This window comes from Nicotiana tabacum, chromosome 14, assembly GCF_000715075.1.
Source record: "Nicotiana tabacum cultivar K326 chromosome 14, ASM71507v2, whole genome shotgun sequence".
NCBI lineage: Eukaryota > Viridiplantae > Streptophyta > Magnoliopsida > Solanales > Solanaceae > Nicotiana > Nicotiana tabacum.
This window is the reverse complement of record NC_134093.1, coordinates 59,711,577-59,725,768: the sequence shown is the minus strand read 5'-3', so window position 1 is coordinate 59,725,768 and position 14,192 is coordinate 59,711,577. Positions and strand designations below refer to the sequence as shown.

Sequence of the window (14,192 nt, the reverse complement as noted above, 5' to 3'; positions counted from 1 at the left end):
AGTTTGACACCCATTGGCTAAAGTAATTGTGGGAAGAGACTGTGAATATACAATATTCGACAAAAATGATTTATTACCAGAGATATGACCAGAAGCGCCTGAGTCCATGACTCATGGTCCAAGAGTACTAGGAAACACAAGCAAAAGAATTACCAGCAACAGAAGTATCAGTCTGAGCAAACGAGGCTATTTGTGGAGATGTCTGCTTACTTGCTCGATACTAAAGGAACTCATTATATTCCCCTTCAGATAAAGAAATCTCTGGTTACCTGCAATCTCGGTCTGGGCAACATAAGCATTTTTGGGTGGACAACCATGTAAGGAATAGCACACTTCACGAGTATGTCCAAGTTTGTGACAATAAGAACACTTGGGTCTAGATCTTCCAAAACGACCTCCTTCTTGTCTATTCTCCATAGTTTGAGATGCCTGATTGTCCACTGTCTAGGATGCGAGAACAAAGGAGTCAAGTGTCTGTGATGAGATCACTTGGGTGACTGGGTGCCGCAGCAAGGCGAAGTAATCGAGAGAATAATTATCAACTGTGGGGACAGTCGGACAAGCCAAAATCTGGTCGTGTACTGAATCAATATCATTAGGAAGTCCAGCGAGGGTAAGAACTAGAAACATCTTACGTCGCTGCTCTTGTTGCTTTTCAACACTAGCAGAAACTGGCATCAACTTCTCAAATTCCTCCATGACTGCCTGTACTTGTCCCAAGTAAGTAGACATATCTAATTCATGTTTCTTTAAAATTGTCATCCGCGATATCACATCATAGAAACGAGATATGTCATTAGTGTATAAAGTGCGAGCTTTTTCCCAAACCAAATAACATGTCTGGAATGGACGAAACAAGGGCATCAACTTGGAATCAATAGATCGCCACAGAATACTACATAACTGAGCATCGATCTTCACCCAAAGTGCTATGGCCTTTTCATCTCCTTCTCTAGACTTTTTGATTAGATGATCTTGAACACCTTGACCTTTACACGACAGCTCGACAGACGAAGCTCAAGCTAAGTAGTTTGAACTTCCCATTAAAGGTTCCGAGGTAATCATAACACTAGAACTTCCAGAACCCATATTTTTAGACCCAAAAACATCAAATCCCAAAGACATCGTTGGACTGAAGAGAGGTCTAGCAAATTATTACCAAATAAGAGAAAGAATCAACTGTAATCCACTGAAACAGACGAAGGAAACACTGTAGTCGCTGGAAATTTATTGTAGCTGCCGGAAAAATCAGTGTAGTCGCCGGAAAAAAAACCTCAAAGTGGTCGGAATAAAACAAAAACAGTAAGGGTGGGGTCGGAATTAGTAGACGACCCAACTGTTCTGAAGAAACTTTTTCAAAAAACAGCTGGAAGATGTCGTACTCGCCGACGCGTGAGCTCACGCACTCGCCGGAACCCAGCTCTGATACCAAGTGAGAAAGCACGGGAGAAAATATATTATTGATATGTTAACTATAATACAAGTACCCCTATTTATAACAATACACAATACCTACACTACTCCTATTCAATGTAGTACTATGCTTATTTACACAACATCTAACTAACTAACACATAGTACTAAACCCTTCTCTGCCAACATGGGATACTACAAACTACTATACATACTAACTCTCTAACAGAAAGAACTATGACATTGGTTACATTACGATTGGAAAGGGGTTTCATTTCTGGTTTGATTCAAGGAGAATAGGTTTTGTTCCTTTTTTAATTTTATTTTGGGAATACAATTGTAATTGTTTCTAGTGGGTTCCAGAGTTCACTTTGAAAGAAAAAAGTTTTGAGTCAGGTTTTTCCAGAAGGAAGCCTAAAGCTGTAAACAATTTTTGAGAAGCTTTCGTGTGGATGAAATTCACAGATTAAACCGACTAAACATCTTTGCCTAAAGCTGTAAACAATTTTTGAGAAGCTTTCGTGTGGATGAAATTCACAGATTAAACCGACTAAACATCTTTACAGGAGCCCGTTTGGATTGGCTTAAAAAAAATGACTTTTAAGCACTATGCTTAAAAGCACTTTTTAAGTGTTGAAGCTTGTTTTATAAATAAGTAGTTACGTGTTTGGATAAAAGTGCTTAAACTGAAAAAAAGTTGTTGAAGTGTTTGGTAAATAAGTGTTGGTAAGCACTTTTTCTGTTAAAATGACTGAAATATCCTTAAAACTGTTAACACTAAAGTATGTTATTTTTGGAGAATTGCCTTTAAAAAAAATTAGAAAAAATTATTTATGTTTAGATAATTTTTCATTTGAAGTTACTATATTAGTGCTATATATTTGTTTCAACCTTTTCGAATATTTTTGTATTTTAGTTTTTGTACGAGACAAACAATTATGACATTGTTTGTTTGACAATATAAAAGAAACGCAACCATTCAAAACACAAAGAATTCAAGAAAATAATTATTAGTAAATATACTATCAAACAAGGAGGAGTAAAATAAAAATTTGGTTATGATTAGAAGGAAACATGAAAATGAAATCAGGGCACAATTCTTTTTTTTTTAAAGTAGAAGGGCACAAAATTTTTAAAAAATAGGGAAAGGCAATAGATATAAAATGGGATATGCCATGAAAATGGCATTAGAAATGGTTGACAAAAATGGGAACAGTGGAGGGAGAAGAAGGAAAATAACGTTGGGCTTTTGGCTTTGAAGGGATATTTGGGAAAATAAAAGATTATTAGGGATAAAAGAGTAAATTATATGGTCAAACTCAATCAGCTTTTAAGCTATAAAAAATAAGTTGGGATTCCCTAACTTGTTGCTTTTAGCTTGTTTGGGCTTAAAAGCACTTGGCTTAAAGTTGTTTTTAAAGTTACCAAACACTCCAACCAGCTAAAAAGTACTTTTAAGCTGGTTTGACCAGCTTTTAAGCCAATCCAAATACCCTCCAGGTCACAATCCTTATTTCCGAATAAAGTTTTTTTGCCAAAGAGAAACAACTTGTGAAGAAGGGGAAAAGAAAGAGCAAGGGCCAAACTGCAGATTGTTTAACTGAGAACACTATGGAGTCGTGTTGTTTGGCATAAAATGACAAATAACCCCAGCACAAAACATTAGATTACTAATATTACATTTGCTTTCTATTATAGAACTGCATTATTTGCCTTCCTAATACAGTGTGTAGTTTCAGCTAAAAAACTCTTATCAGCATAACTTAATAAGAAAAGTAATTGACTCTTGCATCTTATATCATAACAATGCACGTATTATTACTCAGTACATAGCAACCCATGTATTATTATACTGCATAACAATCCCTTCATAATTTGTCTGTGAACCAAACGGCCCCTAATTGCAAAATTTTGAGGTGCGGCCGCAAACAAGACCCACTTTTTTTGGTTCACAAAAATCTTGGAGGCAATATTTATTTTTTGTGTGGTTCTTCAATTTTATTTTAGTTTTGAAAAATAGAGGAATCAATCAGACAACTACTTTTTTAGTAGCACCCATGCAGAATGCTGGGAATATACTTTGTTTTTATCACAGAGAACTGCACTAAAGAAACATCAACTAGGTATCCCCATGTATAATCTATATTATATTAAAAGCATGAAGCCCTTTAACGAAATGTTGTTCGCCTTTTTACCCTTCAAAAATCAATTTCACACTAGGCAAAATAATTATTTAATTATTTTTTATAATATTTAGGACTTCCGTCCTTTTAGGTTTAGGAGTCCTTTTTTCTTATCATAATTTGAAGCCTACTCCCTCCGTTTCAATTTACATGCCGTAGTTTGACTCGCCACGGAGTTTAAGAACAAAAAAAAAAAGAAAAGACTTTTGAAACATATGGTCTCAGGCCTCATTTGTTTTTTTTTAAATTAAGACGTCTGAATCTAAATACACATCTGAATATCAAGATGTGCATTAAGATTAAGACGTCTGAATCTGAATACACATCTTAATATTAAGATATGTATTAAGATCTGAATACTAAATGATTAAGACTATTTGTTTTTTAACATCTGAATGTATAAAATTTATCTTTATTCAATAATTAATAAAAATAAAATTCAAATAATTAATCTAATATTCTATCAATAAAATATATATTTTGTAAAATATGGTAGTTAGTGGTGGTGATTACTAACGGTGGTGCTTGTGAATGCCGATTAGAGGCGGTGGTTGGTGGTGGTTGATGGTGGTGGTTCTGAGTAGTTGCTAGTGGTAATTGATAGTGATGGCGATTATGATTGAGAATGGTGGTGGTAGGTGGTAATAATTAATAATGGTAGGTGGTGGTAGTGGTTGTGGTTGTGGTTGTGGTTGTGATCGAGGAAGGTGGTCGTAGTTTATAATGGTGGGCAGTGTCAGCTATGGTTGTTGATGGGATGGGGTGGTTAGTTGTAGTAATTGAGGTGGATGAGTTTGTGGTTGTGGTTGAGAATGGTGGTAGTGGGGGTGGTAGGGATTCTGGGTGGTGGTTGACGATAATGGGGGTAGCTATGATTGAGGAGGAGGTGGTGGTGGTGGTAGTGGTGGTTGAGTATGGTGGTGGTAGGTGGCGATGGTAATAGTTGATAATGGTAGGCGGTGATAGCAATTAATAATGAATGTGGATGTTAGCATCTTAATGAAATTAAATGTATTAAGACCCACTAAGTTGTTTTGAAGTAAAAAAAACAAACAAACTTAATGATTAAGATCTGAATGATTAAGATTCAGACTTTAAAAACAAACGCACTTAATGTCTGAGATCTGAATGATTAAGACTCAGACCTCCATTAAGTGCAAACAAATGAGGCCGCAAAAGCTTAAAGGATAAAAGCTTTGTGGGGCCACAACAGTTGTGTGTCTATAAAAGCATCTCATTAAGGGTAAAATAGGTAAAATGAAATGTTTAAAATGGTTGCTCATTTTCCTCGTAGCACCGTAGCAGTGAATTTCATTCTTTTTATAACTTGAAATATTTATAAGCATAATAATATAAATTAACATGCTCTTTACATATGAGCCTGTTCTTTTTTTTTTTTGGGGGGGGGGGGGGGTTTCAAAATTCTCTTTGTTTTAAATATAAATGATTCTTTTTGTTCAATTCTATGGTAATTGAATTATTTAATCATTAATTAAAGCACTAGTTTATTTCTAACCTGATGCACACCATATCTCCGAGCCTTTTATCCATTAAAATTGAACTTTTATTATTAAAAGAATAAAAAAGTGAAATAAATGTATACACTTCTGCCACTAATTTTAGAGAAACATACACAAAAAAAAATTATCATGTGGGAGAATGAGGCATTTTCCTCGCAAAAAATGAGGGACACAACCCACTACAGACATGTCTGATTCAAACAAATGTGAAAACATCGTCACGAAAACCCTTTAGAAGAGATGGAAGAAAGTGAAGCAAAATGCAAAAGTTATTACCTTATGGTAACCTCTTGCATAATTGGTATATAGTTCTATTAATGAAAAGTAATTGAATATGGTTGCTCGATCTAGTGCAGAAGCAGAATATCGAACAATGGCTATAGTAACGTGTGAGCTAGTTTGGATCAAATAATTACTCAAAAAATTAAACTTTATAGAAATCAGTCATATGAAACTTATGTGTGATAATCAAGCTGCCCTTAACATTGCATCAAATCTGGTGTTCCATGAGAGGACTAAACTTATTGAGATTGAATGGCACTTCATCAAAAAAAGATACTCTCAGGACTATTGAAGTGTGTGACCATCTCATCTAAAAGCTTAAATTGTTAGAAAGAACATACTTTTATGTATTTAATTATGTCTCCAACACGCCTCCTCACGTGCGGGCTTGATTTCTTTTTATTAGCCAAGCACGTGGACTTATATGCACCGGCTTGCAAATATTTTCACCAAGTCCTTCACTGGTCCTTATATTAGTTACATCTGTAATAAGCTCGGTACATATGACTTATATGCACCGACTTGAGGGGGAGTGTTAGAAAATTAATGTATATAGTAGGCTTAGTCCCACATCGGAATAGTAGTAGTATGTATTATATAGAATGTAGATATAAATAGGATTTCTTGTATTATAGTAAATGAACTAATATCAATAATATATTTTTCCGTGCTATTCTCATATTTAGAAGTCAACATTTTCAAATTGATAGTAAAGTTTCTAAGTACCCTCATAAGGTAGGGGTAAGGGGTCTACAAATACACTACCTTTCCCAGACCCTGATTGTGGATTACATTAGAGTTGTTGTTGTTGTAGTTGATTGGTGTGCTTAATTCTACTTTTTCTGTGGCTAATCAAAAGTTGCACCATGAGAAATATTGTAACTTGGCTAACTAAATTCTTTTTTATTATGCATGCATCTCCGGAATGCTATCTTTTTTTAACATCAAATATGCTCGATTAAGGTAAATATTTATTCGTATCAATTTTTCGATGACATATAAAGCATATGGTCAAACAATACTTACTGTACTTGTTGCACATGTTTTCTCACACAGGCAACTATATATTGAACTTTCAGGATGAATCATAATGTCAACAACAAGAGTTTTGGTCATGATAGAGCAACCGAAGCGACAAAAGGTACATGCACCAAGAAATTGTCTATGAAGGGATATTAGGTGAGATGCAACAATGTAACATATTGATATTATTATCTCATACCATAAAATACCTATAACTACAAGTACTACATAACTAACTTATTACTAATTGTTTATCTTTGCAAGTTGCAGGTTTAGAAGATATCCAATTATTTAATTCAACTACCAGGCCATGTAGTAAAATTTATTTTTGCCATTTAAATAAATGTTGTATATATTTTAATGTCAATTGCTATTTCATAAAATTTGTTCTTGTATACGATTTATTATTGATCACGGGCCTTATTTTCTCTCACTGTAGCCCCCGTAGAGAATAAGATGCGGGAGGCGAGGTTGAGATGGTTGGCATGTTAAGAGGAGAAGCCCATGTTAGAAGGTGTGAGAGGCTAGTCTTGGTGGGCATGAGGAGGGGTAAAGGTAGGCCAAAGAAATCTTGGGGAGAGGTGACTAGGCGAGACATGGTGCAGCTGAAGCTTACTGAGCACATGACCCTCAATAGAAGGGTGTGGAGGTCGAGAATTAGGGTAGTCGGGTAGTAGGTAGCCGAGCGTTTTCCCTGTGTCTCTTCAGTTCGATAGCATTAGTGTTAGTATGATATCTCTTTATTCTTAGATTGCTACTACTACCTAGCATTTAATTGTTATCTTGGCTTCGGTCTTCTCTTCTTATTTTGTTGTTGTTATTACTTGTTGCCTTTACTTCTTTTCATCCTTTCTTTAGCAAAGTGTCTATCGGAAACAGCCTCTCTGCCCTTCCACCCTTCCAGGGTAGGGGTAAGGATGCGTACATCTTACCCTCCCCAAACCCCACTTGTGGGAATTCACTAGGTTTGTTGTTCTTGTTGTTGTTATTGCACCATACACGTGCAACGCACGTATACTAAAACTAGTACAGTAAAGAAAATAATGACTATGCCATTAGAGGAGCCACTCAAAAAGTTTTTAAGGTCCCCCTTAACAGAAGTCACAAGACTATGTTAGATTCAAACAAATGGGAAACCATTATCACGAGAACCCTTTACAGAAGAGATGGAAGAAAGTGAAGCAAAAAGCAAAAGCACCTTATGGTAACCTCCTGTATAATTGGTATGAGCTCGAAGGTCATCAATGTCAATGCCATCAAGTGATCCAGAAATAAGAAGCTGAAAACAGGGCCAAAAGTGAGAGGCAGAAAGCTAGATCTCTTACTCATTAAGAACATAACAACTACTAGAAGTCTAGACCAAAAGAACACCAAAACAGTTTTCACCCATTGGATAATTTTTCAGATGTCATCTTTCAGACAAGTAATTTCAGCAGTTCACCTGATTCTGTATTTTAGCTTTTGGATACAGTTTACCTTTCATTCTGAAATTTGCATGTCAAACAGAATTCCTTTTCTTTTTCATCTTCTTAGGCAGCATTAGCCATTAGGAACAACTATTTCTCAATATATTGGTGCTTGAAATTCAAATCTTTCAGGCATCTAGAAAATCCTTCTTTTCTAATCTTGTTCTTTCAGAATTGCTCAGGCTTTTTCCATCAAATCCTCTATTCTGAGCAAAAATTCTTGACAGACTACGGCATTTACTAGCTCTTTGTAAATGGCTGAGCTAATGCCAAATTGCCAATAACCTTACAACATAAAGCCCTACAAGTAGCTTCATCCAGAGTAGTCTATATTGCGTAAGGAGGGTGGCCTGGTTTACTTTGTTAAGATATATATAGGCAGTTGAGATGCATGGGACAGGCAATTTCCTGAATTTCAAGTGCTGACAGGGTATAGCATGCTCAGGATATATTTTAGACAAGCTAATGTCGTTTATTATGTTCTCTTCTTATAAAATGATACAACCAACATTGTTTCTGATGTGAAAGCATGTAATGTGTAACAGAGGTATAAATGCTAGCACCTGAAGTTCATGTTCATTAAACATGTCAATCCACTCCTTTTGTATTAGCTGTTGGAAGCCCCTCAGAAAATGAGAACTTTGCTGACGGATCTAGATCATCACAATTAAACAAAGTAAGCAACAACTCTAAAAGGGATATGAGGCCCACCACAGGTAAAATGTCTTGAAAGAGACATTGTAATATGCAATGTGCAGGCTGGAAAAGAAGCAAGACCAAAAGTTAAATAACCTGAAAGTTTAAACGATGGTTCGCGACAAGATGAATAAAGGTGATGACATTCTCACTAGTTACACGTATGCTTTTCCCACCAGGAAGCAGCTCCTCTTCAGTTTGCTCCCCATACTCATTGTTGACAATGACGAAGTACAACTCTAGATTTGAAACATCACCTTCGTAATGCTGAAATTTCAGAAACAGGCAAAGAGAACGATACAATGAGCTAAAGAAATAGGTAATAGGTAGAAGATAAAGTGATTTACAAGAGATAAGGAAGACACCATGCCAATAGCACCCAGTCAAAATCAACACGGCTGCCCCCAACCACATTTTATTTTTCAGTTTTCTCCATAGGGCTCGCCTATCCTTTTGCAGAGCCTGGGATTTTTCCCCATTACAAGACCAAACACTAATAGAAGTAAAATATTCATAACTCCCACTCCTCACATCCTTAGAACATTACAAAAGGAAATATATGTCCGTTATTATGCCTTAGGAAGTGACACAGATGAAAATAACACAACTTTCCTTTCGAAGAAAAAATGAGGATGGCCTTTAGTGTTAGAGAACCCCTAGTTTAAAGACAAAGTATAAAATATTGGACTGAAATGGGTCCAAATTGGGCGAAATGCATATTGAGGATTTGGATAGCTGACCCCGCCTGGTTTGACATTGATGCACAGCAGTTGTTGCTGTTAACTTCCGAATCTCTTGCACAGGCGATTTCTTTATGGTCTTTAGTTTTGGTTATGGATCCAAATTTACATTCCGACCAGTAATACTAGTGTGATTTGGTAGTATTATACAGGAAACTCGTTATAAGATCTTACCAGGTCTAAGAGTGGTTTTGACTAATAATGATTTTCATCTTTCCTTTATTATTTTGGTCTCTGTCTCTCTTCTTTCTGTTTTTGGGTTTGGTCAACTTTGTGAATGGTTTTCTAGCCCCTTGACTGAGCCTAAATAGTTGGTAAATTAGTGTTATCGAGGAATCTCGTTATAAGATCTAACCAGTCAAAGGGCAAGAAGACCATTCACAAAGTTGTCCAAACCCAAAAACAGAAAGAAGAGAGGCAAAAACCAAAACAATAAAGAAAAAGCGAACACCTCAATATCATTATTAGTCAAAACCACTCTTGACCTAAAACGAGATTCCTCGATAACACTAATTTACCAATTCAGTAAAAAAAGGTACATGTAATATAAACTAACGATGAGAAATACAAGATAAGAAGCAGCAAAGCTTGAAACACACTCCGTCTTCAACAATGAAAAAATTGATTGCCACCATGAGCTTACAAGGAAACCATGAATCCTGATTATAAAGGGTTTCACCGTCCAACCACCTTTAAAAACTTTTGCCTTGAAACAAAGAACTCATGGTTGTCCAAGTTGCATAGTGTAAGAAAACTGTTAGTTAGTTATGAAAATAACCCTAGTCCCATATAGAATAGGAGTAGAATATGTATAGTGTATAGTTATAAATAGGGCTATTGTAAAAACACTTAATAGAATATCAATAATAAATTTTTTCTCTCGTGCATTCTCACATGATATCAGAGCGTTAGTGAGAAACTTATCGTTGTGCATCATTCCAGCGACTTCCGGGAAGAAAAACCTCAAAGTCGTGCAATTTTCTGGCAACTTAAGAGGTTGTCCGCAACAAAATCACTTTCCATTGGTGTTGTGCAAAAACCAACACCACCACAAGACCCCTCAGGCTAAGGCGACCAAACAACATTCAACCCCACCGGAAAACACCTTCCCACGCGCCCCTTTCCGGCGAGATCTGACCCACACGCCGGCGCATGAGGCCTGTTCCGGCCAAATTTTGAAGAAGTTTCTGTTGAACAGTGTGATCTACTAGTAATTCTGAGCCTACCCATATCTTTTTCTTTTTATTCCGATCACTTTGAGATTTTTTCGGCAACTACACTGACTTTTCGGTGGTTACAGTGATTTTTCTGACGAAGCTTCTTTCGGACAGATTACTCAAGAGATTATTCCGAGTCTGTCCATTCAAGTTTCATCAAATTCCGACAACCTTTTTATTCTCCGGCGAGTGAACAATGTTTTCTCAACAAAAAAAAAAAGTGTTCTGATTTGGCATTCCAAGGTTAACCATACAATTTTTAGTCAAGAATTTGAGAAATTGTTTGTAGAAAAATGGGATCTAATACTATGAATGCTTGGATGGTATTGAGTTCCTTAAGTACAAAGCATGTAAACATACATCTTCAGAGATAGCTTCAGAGTACAAAGCGTGGCTTGTGTCTCCCAATCTTCATCCTCCGAGTCTTGGGTCATTGATTCAAGTGCATCTAATCACATTTCTGGTAACAAATATCTTTTCACTACTATTTCATGTTCTCAATCTCTACCAACAGTCACAATGGCCAACGGGTCTCAAATCGTGGCAACTAGAATAGGTCAAGCAAATCCACTTCCTTCCTTACCTTTAGATTCAGTTCTTTATGTTCTTAGTCCTTTTAATCTCATAGTTATTAGTCGCTTAGCCAAATCACTTAAATACTATATTTTATTTCTTGATGACCTTGTTTTCATACAGGAACGCAGTACGGGGCGGATCATTGATACCGGACGTGAATCAAATAGACTTTATTACCTTATCCTAGCGAAATCACATGGACTCACATCTTATCTTCCTTCAACAACACGTCTTGTTACTGATTCACCAAATTTATTACATAAACGGTTGGGACATCCTAGTTTGTCAAAACTTCAGAAAATGGTACCTGGTTTATCTCACTTGTCCACTCTAGAGTGTGAGTCATGTCAGCTCGGTAAGCATACTCGCTCCCATTTCCCTCGGTGTCCTGATAATCGAGCAGAGTCACCTTTCACTTTAGTTCATTCAGATGTTTGGGGTCCTAGTCGGGTCAGTTCTACCTTGGGATTCCGCTATTTTGTCAGTTTCATTGATGATTATTCCAGGTGAACTTGAATATTTTTGACGAAAAATCAATATGAATAATTTTTTTCTATTTTCCAGACCTTTCACGCTGAAATTCAAAATCAATTTGGGGTTTCTATCCGCACATTTCGTAGTGGTAATGCCCTAGAGTATTTATTTTCTCCATTTCAGCAGTTTATGAACTCTCATGAGATTATTCATCAATCATTGAAACATCTTGTTCGTACACATTTCAACAAAATGGGGTAGCTGAAAGAAAGATTAGACATCTTATTGAAACTGCTCGTACCCTACTCATACAATCTCGTGTTCCGTTATATTTTTTGGGGGATGCAGTTCTTACATCTTGTTACCTTATTAATCGTATGTCATCCTCAGCAATCCAGAATCAAGTTACATTCCCTGTCTTGTTTCCCCACTCACTTTTATTCTCTATCCACCCCGTGTCTTTGGGAGCACGTATATTGTTCATAACCTTACTCCATGAAAAGATAAGTTAGCTCTTCGTGCTCTTAAGTGCGTATTTCTGGGTTACTCGAGAACGCAAAAGGAATATCGATGTTATTCACCTGACCTCCAGCGGTATCTTATGTCTGCTGATGTTACCTTCTTTGAAACTCAATCATACTTCATAGGTCCAGGTAATCACTTAGATATTTCTGAGGTGCTACCAGTTTCATCTATTGGAGATTCAGTAACTATCTCTCATTCATTTTCCTCTACAACTCCAGCTCCACCACCTATAGCTCCAGTTTCATCACCTAGTCCAGTTCAACCTTCTACATCTCCACCACTCCCGACTTATCATCATCGTCCGCGCCCAGCATCAGGCTCAGTTGATTCACGTCCTGCACTTGACCCAGCTCCTACTGCATACTTGTCTCCTTCTAGTCAACCGATTGCACTTCGGAAAGGTATACGGTCCACACTTAATCCTAATCCACATTATGTCGGATTGAGTTACCATCGTCTGCCATCACCTATTATGCATTTGTATCATCTTTGTCCTCTGTTTTCATTCCTAAGTCTACAGGTGAAGCACTGTCTCATCCAGGATGGCGACATGCTATAATTGACGAGATGTCTGCTTTACATACGAGTGGTACTTGGGAGCTCATTCCTCTTCCTTCGGGTAAATCTATTGTTGGTTGTCGTTGGGTATATGCAGTCAAAGTTGGACCAGATGGCCAAGTTGATCGGTTTAAGGCTCGCCTTGTTACCAAAGAGTATACTCAGATATTAGGGCTCAATTACAGTGATACTTTCTCTCTCGTGGCTAAAATAGCATCAGTCCGCCTTTCTCTATCCATGGATGTTGTTCGCCATTGAACTCTCTATCAGTTGGACATTCAGAATATTTTTCTTCACGGTGACCTTGATGATGAGGTTTATATGAAGTAACTACCTGGTTTTGTTGCTCAGGGGGAATCTAGTGGCCTTGTATGTCGGTTGCGCCGGTCCCTCATATGGTCTAAAGCAGTTTCCTCGAGCCTGATTTGGTAAGTTTAGCACAGTTATTCAGGTGTTTGGCATGACTCATAGTGAAGCTGATCACTCCGTGTTTTATCGGCATTCTACTTCAAATCTCAATATTTATCTGGTGGTTTATGTTGATTGATGATATTGTTATTACCGACAATGATCGGGATGGTATTACTAAGTTGAAGCAACATCTCTTTCAGCTCTTTCAGACTAAGGATCTAGGCAGATTAAAGTATTTTTTGGGTATTGAGGTCGCTTAGTCTAGCTCATGTATTGTGATCTCACAACGGAAGTATGCCTTAGACATTCTTGAGGAGACAGGAATGACACCACCTGTCGACACTCCTATGAATCCGAATTCCAAACTTCTACCAGGACAGAGGGAGCCGCTTAGTGATCCTGCAAGATATAGGCAGTTGGTTGGTAAATTAAATTACCTCGCAGTGACTAGACCTGACATTTCTTTTCCTACGTGTGGTGAGTCAGTTTCTGGACTCTCCCTGTGATAGTCATTGGGATGCAGTTGTCCGCATTCTTTGGGATAAAATCAGCTCCAGGCAAAAAATTATGGTTTGAAGATCGAGGCCATGACCAAATTGTTGGGTACTCAGATGCTGACTGGCAGGATAACCTTCTGATAGACGTTCTACGTCTGGATATTTTGTTTTAGTTGGAGGTAATTTGGTGTCTTAGAAGAACAAGAAACAAAATGTGGTGGTTCGGTCTAGTGCAGTAGCAGAATATCGAACAATGGCTGTGGAAACATGTGAGCTAGTTTGGACCAAATATTTGCTCAAATTTGCTGAGATCAGGGAACTTGTGTGTGATAATCAAGTTGCCCTTCATATTGCATCAAATCCGGTATTCCATGAGAGAACTAAACATATTGAGATTGACTGTCACTTCGTCAGAAAAAAGATACTCCCAGGAGATATTGCTACAAAGTTAGTGAAGTCAAATTATCAGCTTGCAGATATTTTCACCAAGTCCCTCACTAGTCCTCGTATTAGTTACATATGTAACAAGCTCGGTACATATGATTTGTATGCACCGTCTTAAGGGAGAGTGTTAGATAGTTATGAAAATAACGCTAGTCCCACATAGAGTA

At 37.2% G+C, this 14,192-nt stretch overlaps 1 protein-coding gene across 5 annotated transcripts in view; it reads right to left on the bottom strand.

Moving 5' to 3' along the window:
• Positions 1-14,192, bottom strand: part of LOC107792520 (E3 ubiquitin-protein ligase UPL6) — a 76,437-nt gene that overhangs the window by 20,071 nt on the left and 42,174 nt on the right. For all 5 annotated transcript variants that reach the window (XR_012698675.1, XM_075229589.1, XM_075229591.1 and 2 more), the window contains 3 exons: positions 8,680-8,850; positions 8,451-8,540; positions 7,620-7,700 (listed from right to left, as the gene is read on the bottom strand). Coding sequence is in view for 4 of the 5 variants with exons in the window: in XM_075229589.1 (XP_075085690.1) it covers positions 7,620-7,700; positions 8,451-8,540; positions 8,680-8,850 (342 nt within the window). In the remaining variant the exon portion in view is untranslated. The remainder of the gene's footprint in view (positions 1-7,619; positions 7,701-8,450; positions 8,541-8,679; positions 8,851-14,192) is intronic.